General features: G+C 42.7%; 1 protein-coding gene across 1 annotated transcript in view; it reads right to left on the bottom strand.

Annotated features, from left to right (window-relative positions):
- The window catches only part of HTR2A (5-hydroxytryptamine receptor 2A), a 66667-nt gene extending 62233 nt beyond the window's left edge, over nucleotides 1–4434 (bottom strand). Inside the window, exon 1 of the mRNA XM_066594067.1 lies at nucleotides 4035–4434. Within this exon, the coding sequence (XP_066450164.1) occupies nucleotides 4035–4419 (385 nt within the window). The 5' untranslated portion in view covers nucleotides 4420–4434. The remainder of the gene's footprint in view (nucleotides 1–4034) is intronic.
- Nucleotides 4435–17506: the final 13072 nt, after the last annotated feature.

Below are 17506 nucleotides of genomic sequence, written 5' to 3'. Positions count from 1 at the left end.
TAGCAGTTCATTCGTTATAATAAAATGTCTTTAGTTTTGTAACTCCTTTGTCTGCCTCGTATCCTGGAACCTGCGCCGCTTACCAGCACCTGTGACAATACTAAAAGGTGGAGCTCTTACCTAATCTGCTATATTAATTCCTACTATATCATTTAATTATATAATTAATGATACATTTTTATATTCACACTTCCGTCTATCTTTCCCTGTCTGTTTATTAAAAACCTCAATTAGAACAAATTCTAGTCCGTCTCCCACTTGCCTGTGTCCAGAATTGTCTAATACCGTTGTGAGCCTCCTATTTAAATAAAGCTAAAGGTCAAAAGAGAATTGCTATGAAAACACGGGCAGATGGGGACAGTCGTAGCCTGCAGGGGCTTGTTAACTTGATGGATAGATAGAGCACAGGTAAAAGGCTAAACACAGTCCAATCCAGATTTTGTTAGAATGAAAGGAGGGTAAACATCTCATGTACGGAAATGTTACGAATTGCTTATTACTCAGTTACATATGTTACGTTACGAATTGACCAGGTGCAGCTTTCTCTATTGCAACAGAATGCTTCATAGTGTCACTGCTCCAAAGACAGTGTGTGTGTCTGGAAAATTAGATTGTGAGCCCCATTAGTCACAGGGACTGACGTGAATGGCAACAATATAGATTATAAATACTATCCAGCTTATCTCCTTCGCCTGTAGTAATGTAAATGCATTGTCACCAGCAAGGGGAGCTGCGGTGCTATGGAAATTCTCTCAAGATGTAGCAAACAATTCTGGCATATAGCTATAAACTATTTACACTATGTATATATATATAACCATTAGAATAAAATATTTACTTTGCTCTGTGTCTCTACTGGGCTTCTTAATGGTTATATATACATGGTGTAAATATAAAGAAGATATATCCCAGAATTGTTGTCAACCTCTTGACAGATATATATGTTATCTATAATACAATATTTACTTTGCTACGGGCTTCTTTATAGTTAATGCTATGATTACTACTAGATATTATGCTAGCAAAAGACAGTCCAATGACGTGCGTTACTGATATGCTGCTGTTGTTATAGACAGTGTTTTTATTTTTGTATGATAAAAAACATTATATATTATTATATATCTCATGCAACGCCTTGTTCTAATTGTAAATGCTTCTTCGCAGCATGGACGTCTAAGGCCGCCTGTGTTAGGACTTAGTTTAGGGTTTCTGTCTCTCTGCTCCATTTTTGGAAGAGAGAAACTGAAAAAAACTCATGTTTTTTTCCCCATTGATTTCAGTGGGGTTTAAAAAAAACAAAAAAACACAAAAAAAAAAACACAAAGCAAACGGGAATGCTTTCATTTACTTACGCTCCGTCAGATAGAAAAATAACACTGCAGACTTTGCTATTTTTCCTTGCAAAAAACAGAAGCCTTTGCGGTTTTTTTAAAACTCCATTGAAATCAATGGGGGAAAAAAAACGGATCTGTTTTTTTTTCAGTTTGATTTCAGTTTCTGTCATCTGAAAAAGCCTAATTGAAATTCTTGAATAGAGTCTCTTAACCCTTTCCAATCCACTGTCTGACGACATTCTGATTGAAGACTGTACAGCCCTGATGTCGGAAGACGCCCGTCAGGGTATTCTCACTGTATTTTGCTGGCCACTCTGTTGTCAGGGACCTCTCCAGCATGTCACGTGCCGAAGTACTGGCTCTAGCCAGCAGACGGCGCCATTGTATAATGGCAGAAAGAGAAAGCCCCCTAGGAAACCCTGAATCTAAAATTGGATTGCAAAGGGTTAAAAGCGCCTTATTCTGAATATAGTCTTCTTGATATGCTACGTAGAATATAATTTATGAACTTGAACTATAATAATTATTTTACTGTGGTGAATATGGTTCGCTTGACATCATGTTTGGAGGCTATGTTGAAGGTATGTGTTAGGATGATCTCCCAACATATACCTTTAATGGAAGGCTGCAACGTATTGCACGGGAAAAAAAAAAACACACACACCATATGTTATAGAGTGTTAAGGCAGCAGAAAGGCAGTTCGAAGCTCTCGCTCATGACCTGAAGGTTGCGAGTTCAATCCCCTAATGGTTCAGGTAGCTGCCTCAAGGTTGACTCAGGCTTCCATCCTTCCCAGGTCAGTAAAATGAGAACCGAGCTTGGTGGAGGGGTAATAAATAAATTAGCTGATAGCGCTGTGGAATAAGTTGGTGCTATGCAAATAAGAAGATTTATTTTTATTTTATTATTTAACTTTGTTTTCTTGTATGGAATAACTTACAGGGGTTGTCTGGTTGTAAACTATTGCTGGCCTATCCTCAGGTTAAGTCATCAATAGTAAATCAGTGGGGTTCTGCCACCCAGGAATCCAAGAGATCAGCTGTTCTCTGGGCTGATGTGCTTGCACATTGAGCTGATTACGACAGGAAGCAGACAGCTCCATTTTCACTGCAGTGGTCCAACTTGGTATTGCAGACCAAGTTCACAGTAATTTTAATGTCTGCAATATGAAGCCTGGCTATTACAGTGAGAAGGGAACTGTGTGCTTACTGCACAAATCAACTCAGTACCCATGCACACTGTCCCAAAAAAACAGCTGATTGGCAGGAGGCCCTGGTAATGTATCTCCATTATTATCTATTATTGATGACCTATTCTGAAGATAGACCATCAATAGTTTACAACTAGACAACTCCTTTAAGGTACCTTTACACGGTATGACTGTCAGGTGGACAAGCGCCTGACAGTCGCCCCCAGTGACTATCACGCATGTGCTCTCACATAGGAACAATAATTGTCCAATAATGGAAGCGGCGCGCATCGGAGCTATCTTCCATCCGTCTGCCTACATTCACTACAAACAGGTAGTTGCTCAGAGATTGGACGAGATGCCACTCAGTAGTCGTTCCATTTAAGTAAATGGAATGGCTAGTGACTACACAGTGACTTCTTGCTCAGTGCCCTTTTGGGGGCCGTGTGTACACAGGCTGATAGTCGCACAGAAATGCTTGTTTGAGTGATTATTTGGGCAGCTATTGGCCTGTATAAAGGTACTTTTAAGGCTCATTTACACACAAAGATTATCGCTCAAAAGATGGCTTTTGAGCGATCAATTTGCATAAACTACTAATTGGTACTAATGCCTATTAGTACCAATTCGTAGCTTAAGCAATGCCTGTGAGCCGCTGGGAGCTATATTCAGAGAACAGTGGATAGTCTGTTCTTTAAATACATTTCTATTGTTATGCCGCGGGGCTGACAGCTGAGACGATGTAATCAGCGCTCCTCGCGGAGAACACAGCGTGAAGTCCCTGCTATCAGCTCTTCTGCCGAACAATGGATTTTATGCTGAACTGAGAATCATCGTTCTGCAGAAAAGTTAAAGATGGCTTTTGAGCGATAATCATTGTGTGTAAAAGGGCCTTTAGCGAACTACAGTTTTTCATATCAGTTTAGGAATACTGATGCATACTGGCCTGATAAGAGACCAAATAGACAATAGTTTACTCTGTAAAGTTAGTAAAAAACAGATGGTATCTAATTCATCTGCAATGAGTTCCTTATTGAGTGGTATAAATACAAATGCATTCTAAAAAACTAACGACTCCACATTCATGTTGTAATTAGAGATGAGCGAACGTACTCATTTAGGGCGATTTCGCACTCGAGCACCGCTTTTTTCGAGTAACTGACTACTCAGGCGAAAAAATTCGGGGGACGCCGGGGGGTGGCATGGTGGAGCAGGGGCAGCAGTGGGGAACAGTGGGAAGCTCTCTCTCTCTCCCCCCCTACTCTCCTCTGCAACCCCCTGCTCACCCCCGGCGCCCCCCGAATCTTTTCGCCCGAGTAGTCAGTTACTCGAAAAAAGCGGTACTCGATTGCGAAATTGCCCTAAACGAGTACGTTCGCTCATCTCTAGTCGTAATATCTTATAGTTTATGTGTCTCTGGCTATTTTTATGCTCTATTCCTTAAGCTGTAACATTGCTGGGTGTTCACATATGTACACATATTATATAGTGTTTGCTATATTGTACTTACCATACAGTATATTTAGCATAGAGATGGGCATAACAAGGAAGCCTATAAGCATATCAGCTATGGCAAGGGACATAAGGAAATAATTAGTGGCATTCTGAAGCTTTTTCTCCAGAGATACTGCCATAATCACTAGTATATTCCCAGCAATGGTCAGCACAATGACTGTGACGGTTAGAAGAGCCGGCCAGTTCTTTTCTAAAGAAAAAGAACTTCCTTCTGGAGTGAGATGTGTTAAATTTTCCGAATTCAAGGTCCAGTTGAAAATATCAGTTGAATTAGCTCCTCCTGTCGTGGGTTCACTGTTGTAGGATCCCTTGTCAGAGTTTAGTTGGAAGAGAGAGCTCTTGGAGATATTCAGAAAGTTCTCCTTTTCAAGAATATCCATATTTAATCCTGAGTTTTGCAGAGAAATGATGTGAAAGAACAGAAGGGAGTAACTTTTCTCAAGCATTGGTCTGCTTTTAATCCACAAAGAAGAGATTCATAAAAATTGGTCCAGCTTCCTACTGAGAAGCTCACTTGGGTGTCGACCTTAAGTCTATACGCTGTAAGATCCATAGGTTCCTTACCATAATTGCAGGGCACCAGAGCAATTTTCTGTGCTTCCTTTTATACTCAGGCATCAAATAGCAACTGCATTTAATCCATTCTGAACCGATGTTGCATTAGGAAGTTTTCAGCTAGAGACAATCATCCTAAACTGTAATCTTTCTCCCAGTGTTTAAGTACTGCACCTCCTGGGGAATCTGAGAAAAACAATTGCAAGAGTGATACATTTAGCCTTCGAAGAACATGAAATGTCCCTGAAAGTGGCAAAATTTCACTGCTAATATGGTTATTTTTGTGTAAATCTCTATATTTGATGTCTGATCAATAATAATTGTAGTCATTTCACAGCAGCTTGGTGTATTATTACTGTTCTCATGAACCGGTAATTCACTTTGCACTCCGATGAAAGACTTAAATTGACTTTTAAGACTGGAATCACACGCACGATGCAGTTTTTGAGTCACAGACAGAAGCATATTCAAAAGGAAGGGTAAAGTATAAAGAAAAGAATGACATTTCTCATCTCTTTTGTGTCCATTCCTGTGCTTGGCTCAAAAACTGCATGTGTAATTCAGATTAAGAGCATAGAAAGAAAATGCATCAGTGCAAACAAGAGAAGTAACATACGAATTGCACATGCAGTTTTTGCTACAGTTTCTTTTTTAAGTCAAACAACTGTAACTTCTGGCTGAGGCATAAAAACTGTATCAAAAACTGCATGTGTGATACCAACATAATGATCGTTGACTGCACAAGAAACACACACTAAAACACAATTTAAGAAAGTCACTTACAAGAGTTGCACAATGTGACATCCATTCCAGCCTGTGCTGTCTTTTGTCTTTTCCTTACTCTTTCAATGTTCTGTATGGTAACATTCCAGCAGGATTTTAAGGACATCACATGTTCCTATCGGATTGAAGGCAATCCATGCCATAAGAATCTTGTTTCCCCATCACAGATCTGCTCAGCTTGTTGACTTTCCAACACCGCATTTTAGGAAAAAAAGCTAACAGATGAGCATCCAGAACAGCTAAAAAAATAAACAGTTTTAGTTTTTAATTAAAACACACATGGCAGCAGCTCCTTGTAACCAGAAAGAGCAGTCTCTACAAGGAGATTACATAGTGATTTAACCAGGAATGGCATTTCTTCTAGAGTGCCTGGGTTCAGTCTTTCAGACCTCCCACTACAAACCATGTCATAAACTGCTAGGTAGCAACAGAATACAGTAAACTGACAATAGTGGTCTGTATTCCTCCCCAATCTGTGCTCTTCTCTCATCATATTACACAGCATGATTTAAGAATGGCTTTTGAGTATTTGGAAATGCAACATCTCTATAAATAAACACGTGCAATGTAATGACACATAGGAAAGGTTATTTCGATGTATCTCAGTGAGCATGTATCACTTATGTTGTGTTTATGGAGGATAGTTTGGTTTCTATTTCTAAACATGCTTTTTTGTCTCTATGTAAATGGATACAATTGTAACAGTGGGATATTTATGCAGGTTCCCCTCCAAGAATGATGATATAAGTAGCGGATCTGGGAACAATCTATCCTCTCTGGGCATGTTACGTGATTTATTGTGTCTGTCCTCAGCAATCTGCTCATTTGTTGTATAGTAATATTACTCTGATCGCTACAATTCTCATGGAAGCCTTTGGTGCCAAAGAGGATGTTTGGTACAAAGTAGTTGAAGAGATGCCCAATCTTTTTTTTTGGACAGTGGAAACATTCATGGCTTTCATAAATAATCTTCGGTGGTTTAGCTGGCATTAAGAAAGTTAACTAAGGCAGCTTTAAAGAAATGCCAATATAGCTGGCCGAACTATAGAAATGTCATTAAAGTAGGACAAAGGGAGATAAGTGTCATCTTTTGTACCACTGATTACATGGACAATAGAAGCACTGATCACAGGAAATAAAAAAAAAGCAACTGGGGAAATCTGTACGGTCAAATTTTTGATTCTTCAGCTGAGGGTCTGTGATACGTTATAGATGCTGGATTACCATGGATGTTATTGACAGTTACAGCATCCACAGATTTAGTTGTCCTCCTGTGTGAATTTTCATAATATTGAAGCTATATGTAATCTTTTTTTTCCTTTTTGTGGATTGTATATAAACCTGAGGGCTCTTCCACACGGGCGCCGATGGGCCCGTGTTACTGCACAATAAGCTGGCTGCACCAGGTGCGGAGTCTCTCTGTATGACCGGCTCCATTGCCGGCCATGTGTTCTATCTGCCGGCTGGTGCGAAGAGTCGTTTGCACCTGCAGTGCAGTGGCCGTATCGGGCAGAAACATGGGCAGATCAGCGCCCGTGTGACTGAGCCCTAAGGGTTACATCGTTTTAGAAATGCACCAACTTTTTTTGAAAGTGTTACTGAGGTTTTATCAAGTTTTCTAACTTATAACAGGTTCTCCTTATCCTCTAATTTGCTGCTATTTGCTAATTCCGTCTCATTTTCAGGTGGCTTCCCCCATTTTTCTGTTGTTCTGTTTTCAATCTCTTCAGAGAGGGGGGAGTGTAGCAAGCCTGGCATTCTAAATGTAGTTCACTGCCCTGACTTCCTTGCCCTTCTCATGCTGTATTGCACTGTCTCTGTTCCAATCAGCAAGGAGGCAGTATCTGAATGACTGTCCCTCTGCTTTCCCAGTATGATTCAGGCATTCAGAGACATTCTGGCCAAATGGCTAGTACACACACTATAATGTGTGTGTAATGTGTGCTCATACACACAGACACACACCAACATGCTGTAACAGCAGGAGAGGCAGAGACTGTGGAGATCATTATCACAGTGTCTGCAGATCTGTCAGCCTGCGGCCTATGAGTATGTGGGAACTACCTGTGATTATAGCCCCTCCCACTGTTGTTATGAATCATCCCTGTGTCCTTGTTACTGTACTTAACGACAAGGAGTGGATTGCAGAGAAGCTAGAAGGGAGACCACTTGTGGCAGCCACTTTAAATGTGATTTATAGTGGTAAAGCAACAACATTTTTAATGCAAATATATTACAGAAATGATTAGACTGATTGACTGTGATTGTTTCATCGAGCGCTGCATTGATTGGCTGAGCCGCAGCACTAGAAAATTGATCAGAGCTAGCACTTCCTGGAGGTGGGATTTATGAAACCCCTAACCAGGAAGTGTCAGGTGAAGAGTCAGCTGAAGACTGCAAACAAGTGCAGTGGAGCTTCGGGAGGAGAAGTGCGGCAGAGCGGACAGCACCTGTTAGGTAATGTATTGGTTTTTGTTTTAAATGTCGCTAGGGCTTATTTTCGGGGTACGGTTTATCTTTCTAGCCCCCCCCCCCAAAAAAAAAATCCAGGCAAAGGAGCACTAGAAAGTCATGGGACTTTGTAGTATAACAAAATAGCGATATCACATAGAAATTGCAGGTATGCAGCTGTGATTTTCTCGCGGCGATATCACTGTCGCCGTGTGAAAGAGGCCTGAATGTGCCCAGACTTTTATCTAAAGGCACACACAACAAACTAACACATATATACACTCACTACCTAGGCTGGGTTCCCATGGAATGTAAATCTCGCGGAATGTCCGCAATAGGACCGCTCGGAAAAAACGCGAGATTTCAGCAGCAGAAAGGTTGCGTCAAAACCTGAATTTTGAAGCGGCTTTTCAGCCTGTATTCCACTGCGGAAAACTCTCCCTATAGAAAGAAGTGAGGCAATGGTCGCAGTGGAAATGGCACTAAAATTGACATGTCGCGGATCTTGAATTCCGCACCACATGTCAGTTTCCACGCAGCTTGTCCGTAGCGGACTGCCAGCAGCATGTGAACGAGATTTTTGCAAATCTCGTCCACTTTGCTACTTCGTCTTAGGTTTAAAAATGCATGCGGAATTTCCAATGCGGAAAGTCCGCACAGAAATTCCGCAACAATTCCACCCCGTGTGAACCCAGCCTTACAGGCATGCACATAGTAATCACACTCTGTATAAACAAACACTTGTACTGTTACCAAATAGATGCAAACACTTGAAGTGGTTGTGCAAGATTTAAAGGATTATCTAGTTGTAAATGATCGATGGCCTATAGTCAGGGTCGCTAGAGATCCCTACCAATGAGCTGTTCTTTAGGCTGATGTGCTCATGCACTGAACTGATTTCTACAGGAAGTAAAAAACTTCATTCTCTCTGTAGTGGCAATGCATGGTATTACAGGCAAAGTTCCTGTTCATTTCAATGGAAACGTGGCCTGCAATACCAAGCCTGGTCATTGCAGTGAGAATGGAGCTGTCTGCTTCCTGCAGAAATAAGCTCAGTGCACAAACATACCTGCCCGGTAAATGGATGATCAAGGAGGGTCCCAGAAGAACAATTACTAAACCAGTAACACAGCAGGTTCGTTGATATAGGGGACTCGGGGACATGTTATACATACCTTCTCCACTACTCAGTCTGCCTCAGGAGCTACAGAATCTTCTTTTCAAGGTGCCATGCACCATATGTAGCCTAGTCCAACAGCAGTTGATTCACTGCTGCATGTCAACCTCTACGGCTGGCGCTTGATTGATGGCACTAGACATGTCTGTTTCAAACTGACTCACTCACTGTCTGCCTTACTGTACAGTCTTAATATTGCTTCACCACTTCTCCCTTACTCACATTGCCATCACTCACTTTCGGCCACTCTGCTCCAAGCGTTCACCAGCACCACTCAGAGTAGACCTTTTGATCCTGGACAGCTCTCTATCTTGCACTGTAGACCTTATTAAGATGAGGGAAATCACATTAGTCAGTAATGACTCTCTGACCAGAAGATAGCTTACCCCACTCCAGCTGATGGCGTTGGCATCTATTTCTCCGTCATCCTTCACTCTTCTTGTAGAACATTGAAGATGTTCACTACACTTGCTCTGTCAATCCCTACTGGACTGGTGGTAACTCCACTTATATCAGACCTTATCCACACCCACATATAGCGATACTTGCGTCAACATCACTACATTATTCATAGGCTTTTCTTTAATACTCTACACTGCATTACCATTACATACTTAAGCCAGTAGAAATGCAGTCTTAAGCTCTCGCTCACGACCTGAAGGTTGTGGGTTCAATCCCCGCATGGTTCAGTTAGCCGGCTCAAGGTTGACTCAGCCTTCCATCCTTTCGAGGTCAGTAAAATGAGTACCGAGCTTGGTGGGGAGTAAAAAATAGACCTACCTGAAAGCGCTGCGGAATAAGTTGGCGCTATACAAATAACAAGATTTTTATTTTTTTTTATTTATAAACATAGCGCTTCACTCTATTCTAGAAAAAAAACACAGGTAGAGGCAAATCATGCAGTACTGGGGCATTAATGCCCACGACCCCAAAACTCAGGATTTGAGCACTAATTCATGTTAAGAAAGAATACACCTAAAGGTCCACTTGGAAGCTACTGATACCCCAAAGTCAGGGGAGACCTTTCTCAGCCCCCTAAACTCCCTCTTCCTCACTGTCCTGTCACTGGATGTGAGATAGCTGGCTGCAGCAGGAGCCTCCCCCCTCTGTGCTGTCTGCAGTATGATTTAAGAATGTTAAGCCCCACCCCCTGACTAGGCACCGCCCTCATCAAGGTATTATCCTCTGTGTTCTCTGCAGGATTTACACAAGACAGTTTGTGTAAGGAATGTGCAGAGAATGCTACAGACTGACAAATAGTGCAGGCAAGTGTATATTCTGTGTTTGTATCATTCTAAGGTTTCCTTCGGGTGTATTTCCATGCACGACATTTTTGAGCAATACGCTGATAATAAGTACCAATTGATGTCAATGGGTTTGTTCACATTCCCTTTTTTTGCGGGCATGGAAAAAAACACAGAATGCTCTACTTTTGTGCACATTTGTGCATCAAAGGTCCCCCTAGAAGTCTATGGGGGGGGTGCGCAAATGCGCATATGCTCGTATGAAGGAGCCCTAAGTTCCGTGCTCCTTGCAATGCTTCTAGGACAGAATACCTCCATACTGCAATCTCTGTTGGATTAGTACAGCATCCAATAAAAAAGTACACATATTTCCATGTGAAATCAGAGGTATGCAAAGGCATGGTTGATGCCTCTTGCCCCTTTTCGACAGCCCTTTTCTGGCTCCCTGTAATATGTCTGGATGCATTAACCCTTAGGCATTGTATCCCTGGCAACAAACCTGATGCAAATTATACTTCCCTAGTCATTTGAAAACTGTATTGTCACTCTGCTGGCAGTAAGGAAGAGGAAAACGATGCTGGCCGCGGTCATGCTGCGCCATTCCTAATATCAGCAGTGACTTAATTGTAAAGTTACATGCAATTTAAGACCTGCAACCAGAAATCCAACTGTTTGGGATTTCTTGCAAATGTATTTTTTTGCGTTAGGTCACAACACGACCATATAGAGGATCACTAGATGGTCCCACATGAATGTACTTGAAATGCGGATTCTGCGATCGTCGTCTGCACGGATGATCCGTGGTAATATATGGGCATTGAAAGGCATGGACTTTCGAAGTTTTCCTGGGTAGGAATTGCGTATTCTGATAGCGGAAGAAAAATTGCAGTATGCTCTATTTTACTGCAGATTCGTTGTTTATGGGTTCCATTGATCTCTATGGATGCGTGCGATTAACATTGCGTATGGACGTGAATTCGCTCACAAGTTGCTTGGAGACCAGATACAAAAGTAAGATGCACTGCTAGGTAAATACTGTGGCTTCATCACAGATATACCCTGCACAGGTATAGTCCCATGAACTCTGTACTGGACTGCCTTTCTTCAAGTCGTTAGCAGCACCCACTCAGATGAGGCTCCTAGGAAGTCAAGGCATATTTGAGCAATATTCTATCACTTACTTTGATTAGAATTTCCTTTCATGAGTGTATTGGGAGATAACATTAAAGGGGTTCTGTCACTAAAAAAGAAAAATGCTATACTTATCTATTCCTCCCCTCTCAGTCTACTTACCAGATCTTCGCCTCCCTTATCTTCTCCTGTCTCCTGCACTCCAGGGGGTCACTTCACCTCCAGCTGCCCGATTCTTTTCCTTCCTGTGAGGTTAAGTACATTTTGTTGGCAGTCTTCCAATGTACATTACATCACAGCTGACAGGCCAGCAGGGGGACTGCCTATCTTCTTCAAAGATAGCTCATGCGAGCTATCTCTGAAATAGATTACAATTCCTTCCTAGGCAGTGAAGCTACAGCACAGGGATGTGACCTTCACTGACCCAGCAGGAAGGAGTTTGTGATAACCAGCCCAGCCTGCAGTGAGCTGACCTGGGGCACTGGAGAAGCTCAACCAGGAGAAGATGTGATAAGGAGACAGACAGGGAAGGAATAGGTAAGTTTAGATAATTTTTTTTTATGACAAAATCCCTGTTAAAAAATTGTCTAAATTACATTTACGTGTATTTAACACCAATAAACTCCTCGAACTTTTACTTTGCTTTTTATTAGTGCAACTATTTTATATAAATACATTTCCATTTTAGATTTAGAATTCCATTGAAGCAGATAATTGTTTGATTGTTTTTATTTTTTCTAATATTTCAAATTCTATCATTAAACTTATTTTCACTTTTCATTTAAACCCAACAGGAAACCTGAACTTGTGATCAGCTGATCGGTTATATAATATACCGCAATGCTTCAGTATTGCGGCATACTGTATTTTCACTGGCAGCCTATTAATAGGCTGAAATACATGGCAGCTATGAGAGTCTTCAGCATCCTGCAATCCCGTCGCATCGAGTCCATAGTCAGGCCAGTTGCTTAGACACCATGGTTAGCATTGACAGTGACATTTAAGCAGTTAAACGGCTGTGATAGGAACTAGCTTTGATCACAGCAGTTGCTGGCGGCTGTCAGAAACAGCTGATATGGAGCTGACTTCATACAACCCCTTAAGACCCACTTCGGATATATCTGTCAAAGGTCATTAAGTGGTTCTATACTGAAGGTCTGCTTTAAGAAATCTCTTTTGTAAGCATGGCCACAGCTCTAGTTTATCAGATGTGGAGGATCTTTAAAGTGAAATAAAGAAAAACTTATATTTAAGTATCTTCCATAAGATCCTTCAATTATTGCTCTAAGTGGTTAAATTATTAACCACTTATTGCTCCTCGATAAAATAACTTGAAAGGGTATTTACAGATTGTCTAATGCTCACGCCCATGTTGTAAAAGGTATGACAATTTAGGAAGTTTGGGTGTATTTAACAGGTCACTAGTGTTCAGTACAGTTTAAGGGTGCAATCAGACGACCGTATATCGGCTAGGTATTCACGCCGGCCGATATACAGCGTCTCTCTCTGCAGGGGGAGGAGGCTGGAAGAGCCGGGAGCAGTGCTCTGAGCTCCCGCCCCCACTCTGCCTCCTCTCCACCCCCTCTCCACCCGTCTGCACTATTTGCAATGAGAGGAGGCGGGGCAGGCGGGGCTAAGCCACGGGAATTGGCTCTGCCCCTGTCCTGGTTCTCCCCATTGAAAATAGTGCAGGGGGGTGGAGAGGAGGCAGAGAGGGGGCGGGAGCTCAGAGCACTGCTCCCGCCTCTTCCAGCTTCCTCCCTCTGCAAAGAGGGGTGCTGTATATCGGCCGGCGTGAATACGCGGCCGATATACGGTCGTCTGAATGCGCCCTAAAACTACATTTTACACTGATTGGCTGTGGTTCTGCTATTGTACTTTTTTTAGGTGAAACATTTATTTTACCTGTGAAAGCCGCACCTCATACCTGCAGCGATTTACAAAAAAAAGTTTTAAGTAAAGCAAGGAAAGTATCCATTTGTGGTTGAATGCACTTTCTATCTACATGTCTTGATGATGGAGTGTATTATAATAATCTGTGCTACGCAGCATTCATGTCTTTCATTCGGACATTAATTTAGATAATTAGTGAATCCTGTTACTCGTAATGATAGTCTAAAGTTTTAATGAATTAGCTGATACCAAGTAAAGGTTTGCTTTTGTGAGATAGGATATCATTCCCTAAATCAGGGGTGCACAAGTTTTTCTGTTCTGAGGGCCACATTGTTATAATGAAACACTTCCAAGGGCCGCAAGAATATTTCCATCTGAAACATTTATGGTATATCCTAAGCATATGCCATCATAAATTCCACTTCCAGGATTATTGGGAGAATAGGGGTCACTTCCACCCCCAATCAGCACTCCAAAGAGGAGACAATGCATGTGGCTCTCTCCATTGTAGATGATGGATGTCCTGTAAACTACAATGGAGAGAACTGCACGCATGTACAATGCATCCAATTTATATACTCATCTCTGGAGTGCCAAACAGGTCAAGAGACTCTATTTTGCTACATGGCTGCACAGGGCACCCGTATTACCTGTCCTAATATATAGGGGAACCAGACATAGCTATACAGTGTACCCTTAAAGGGGTTCTGACATCAAAAAAAAAAATTTGTACTCACCTTGCCTGGCCTGGCCCGATCGCCAGGCATGTCCCCTCCAGCCGGCATCTTCTTCTGTGCCTTTAAAGCAGAGCAGGAGCGGTCAAAAAGACCGCTTCCTGCTCTGGTCCGTCCGTCAGGCACTTCTGAGGTGAACGGACGGACCGCACAGTGCTTGCTGTGGGCGGCCCGTCCGTCCTGCTGAACTCCGGAGTGCTGCGCATGCGCAGTGGAGACGCAGCCCGTCCTGACTCCTGTCAGAGGGCACCTCTCCACTGCGCATGCGCGCGATCCCGGAGCGGCGCGGCTCGTGCAGACAGAAGAGGAGGAACAGCGCCTGCTGGGAGATGACCCCCCCGATGTCAACAACAACAGAAGAACAGGTAGGTCCATTAAGCAGACCAGGGAACAATGGCTGCTAAAGCATAAAAACATTATTTGTGTCAGAACCCCTTTAACCCCTTCATGACACGGCCTATTTTGGGCTTAAGGACACAACAATTTTTGGCGGATTTTCTTCTCCGTTTATCAAAAGTCATAACTTTTTTATTTTTCCGTCGACGCGGCCGTATGAGGGCTTGTTTTTTGCGTGGCGAACTGTAGTTTTTATTGGTGCCACTTTTGGGTACATAGACTATATTGTAAAACTTTTTTTTTTTTTTTAATGATAGCAGGGAGAGAAAACGCATCAATTCTGCCATAGATTTTTTTATTTTTTTTTTTACAGCGGTACTCATGCAGCATAAATGAGACATTTCATTTTTTCTGCGGACCGGTACGGTTACAACGATACCAAAATTCTTACATTTTTTTTAGGTTTTCCAACTTTTCTGCAATAAAAACCCTTTTTCTGGGTAATCTTTTTTTTCTCTCTAAATTGCTGCATTCAAAGTCCTGTAACTTTTTTATATTTTGATGTATGGCACTCTATGAGGGCTTATTTTTTGCGAGACGAGCTGTAGATTTTATTGGTACCATTTTGGGGTACATACGGCTTTTTTGATCACTTTTATTGCGTTTTTAGTGAGGCAAAATGCTAAAAATTAGCATTTAGCCTCAGTCTTTTAGCATTTTTTTTAGCATTTTTTTCCGTGCACAGTCAAAAGCATGTGCAACTTATTGTACACGTCATTACGGACGCGACAATACCAAATATGTGGGATTTTATTTTTTTTTTACCTTTTTTTATGCTAATCTGAGAAAAAGAATTAAAAAATTTTTTTTTTTCCTCTTTTTTTAAAAGTTTTTAAAATTCTTTTTTTAATCTTTGTTTTTTTTACACTGTTTGTGTCCCTCTGAGGGACTTTAACCACTGCCCTGATGATCGCTGGTATAAGGCATGGCAGAGCTACTGCTCTGCCATGCCTTATCGCTTGTACAGCGATTATAGGCATAGGCAATACAGGACGCCAGTGTCTGGCATCCTGTTGCCATGGTGACAGGCCGGGCTCTCGCGATCACATCGCGAGTTCCGGCCGGAGACACAGAGGGAGCCGCGCTCCCTCTGTGAAGTCTCTCTCTGCCGCGATCTACTTAGATCGCGGCAGGGAAGGGGTTAACAGCGGGGGAGGCATCTCCGATGACCCCCCGCTGTTGCAGCGGGACGCCGGCTGTGACTGACAGCCGGCTCCCGCTGCGGGATAGCGTGGGATCATATGTGATCCCGCGCTATCTCCAGGACGTAAGTTTACGTCCTGTTGCGGGAAGTACCAGGCTGCCAGGACGTAAACTTACGCCCTGCAGCGGGAAGGGGTTAATGCTTGTCCTAATATATAGGAGACCCAGAAATGGCTACACAGTGCACCCTTAGTACTTGTCCTAATACATAGTGGACCCAGACATGGCTACACAGTGCACCCTTAGTACTTGTCCTAATATATAGGGCCCCAGACATGGCTACACAGTGCACCCTTAGTACTTGCCCTAATATATAGGGGGCCCAGACATGGTTACACAGTGTACCCTTAGTACTTGTCCTAATATATAGGGCCCCAGACATGGCTACACAGTACACCCTTATTGCTTGCCCTAATATATAGGGGGCCCAGACATGGTTACACAGTGCACCCTTAGTACTTGTACTAATATATTGGAGACCCAGACATGACTACACAGTGAACACTTATTACTTTTCCTAATATATAGAGGACCAAGACAGGACTACAGAGTGCACCCTTAGTACTTGTCCTAATATATAGTATATAGGGTACCAGACATGGCTACACAGTGCACCCTGAGTACTTGTCCCAAAATATAAGTACCCAGACATGACTACACAGTGCACCCTTAGTACTTGTCCTAATATATAGGAGACCCAGACATGGCTACACAGTACACCCTTATTGCTTGCCCTAATATATAGGGGGCCCAGACATTGTTACACAGTGCACCCTTAGTACTTGTCCTAATATATTGGAGACCCAGACATGACTACACAGTGAACACTTATTACTTGTCCTAATATATAGGGGGCCCAGACATTGTTACACAGTGCACCCTTAGTACTTGTCCTAATATATTGGAGACCCAGACATTACTACACAGTGCACCCTTAGTACTTGTCCTAATATATAGTATATAGGGTACCAGACATGGCTACACAGTGCACCCTTAGTACTTGTCCCAAAATATAAGTACCCAGACAGGACTACACAGGGCACCCTTTAGTACTTGTCCTAATATATAGGGGACCCAGACATGGCTACACAGTGCATCCTTAGTATTTGTCTCTTCGTGTTGCCTTACTGTACGCCATTCATCTTCACCCTGACACGGAAACTACATGCATAGATATTTCTGTCATTAGGGCTGCACGGAATGGCCCTAAATGATATAGTGGAGTTTATGTATGCAAGATATGGAAATAAACAGACTCAGGAGTCGTGCACATAGCTATACGACAACTCTGTACAACTTCTGACAGGCTTCTTGCACACAGCTCTTTCATATACATAAATATTTGGGCCGTTTCACACGGCCTTAATACAGTTACATATTAAAGCAACCCTCCAGTCATGAACAAAGAAGATGGCCGCACTGCTTCTCTGACTACTTGAGTCACACTGTACATTAATATGCATAGCTAGTCTAAAACTAGAGATGAGCGAGCATACTCGCTAAAGGCAATTACTCGAGCGAGCATTGTCCTTAGCGAGTACCTGCCCTCTCGGAAGAAAAGATTCAGGTGCCGGCGCGGGTGAGCGGTGAGTTGCGGGAGTGAGCAGGGGGGAGCGGGGGGGGGGGGGGGGGGGGAGGGAGAGATCTCCCCTCCATTTCCCCCTGCTCTCCACCGCCGCTCCCCGCCCCCCGCTGGCACCCGAATCTTTTCTTCCGAGCGGGCAGCTAAGGACAATGCTCGCTCATCTCTATCTAAAACATTACACCTGTTTTGCTTGGCCAGTGCTGCCCACATGAGCACCACTGGCCAGTCAGAACGGCATGTAGTGTCTTAGAATACCAATGCATACTAATGAAGTGTGTATCAGGTAGTCAGAGAAGCGGTGTGGCCATGTATTAT

Source organism: Eleutherodactylus coqui, chromosome 1 (genome assembly GCF_035609145.1).
Source record: "Eleutherodactylus coqui strain aEleCoq1 chromosome 1, aEleCoq1.hap1, whole genome shotgun sequence".
Lineage (NCBI taxonomy): Eukaryota > Metazoa > Chordata > Amphibia > Anura > Eleutherodactylidae > Eleutherodactylus > Eleutherodactylus coqui.
Note: the sequence above shows the minus strand (reverse complement) of the source record. Positions and strands in the feature narration are given on the sequence as shown.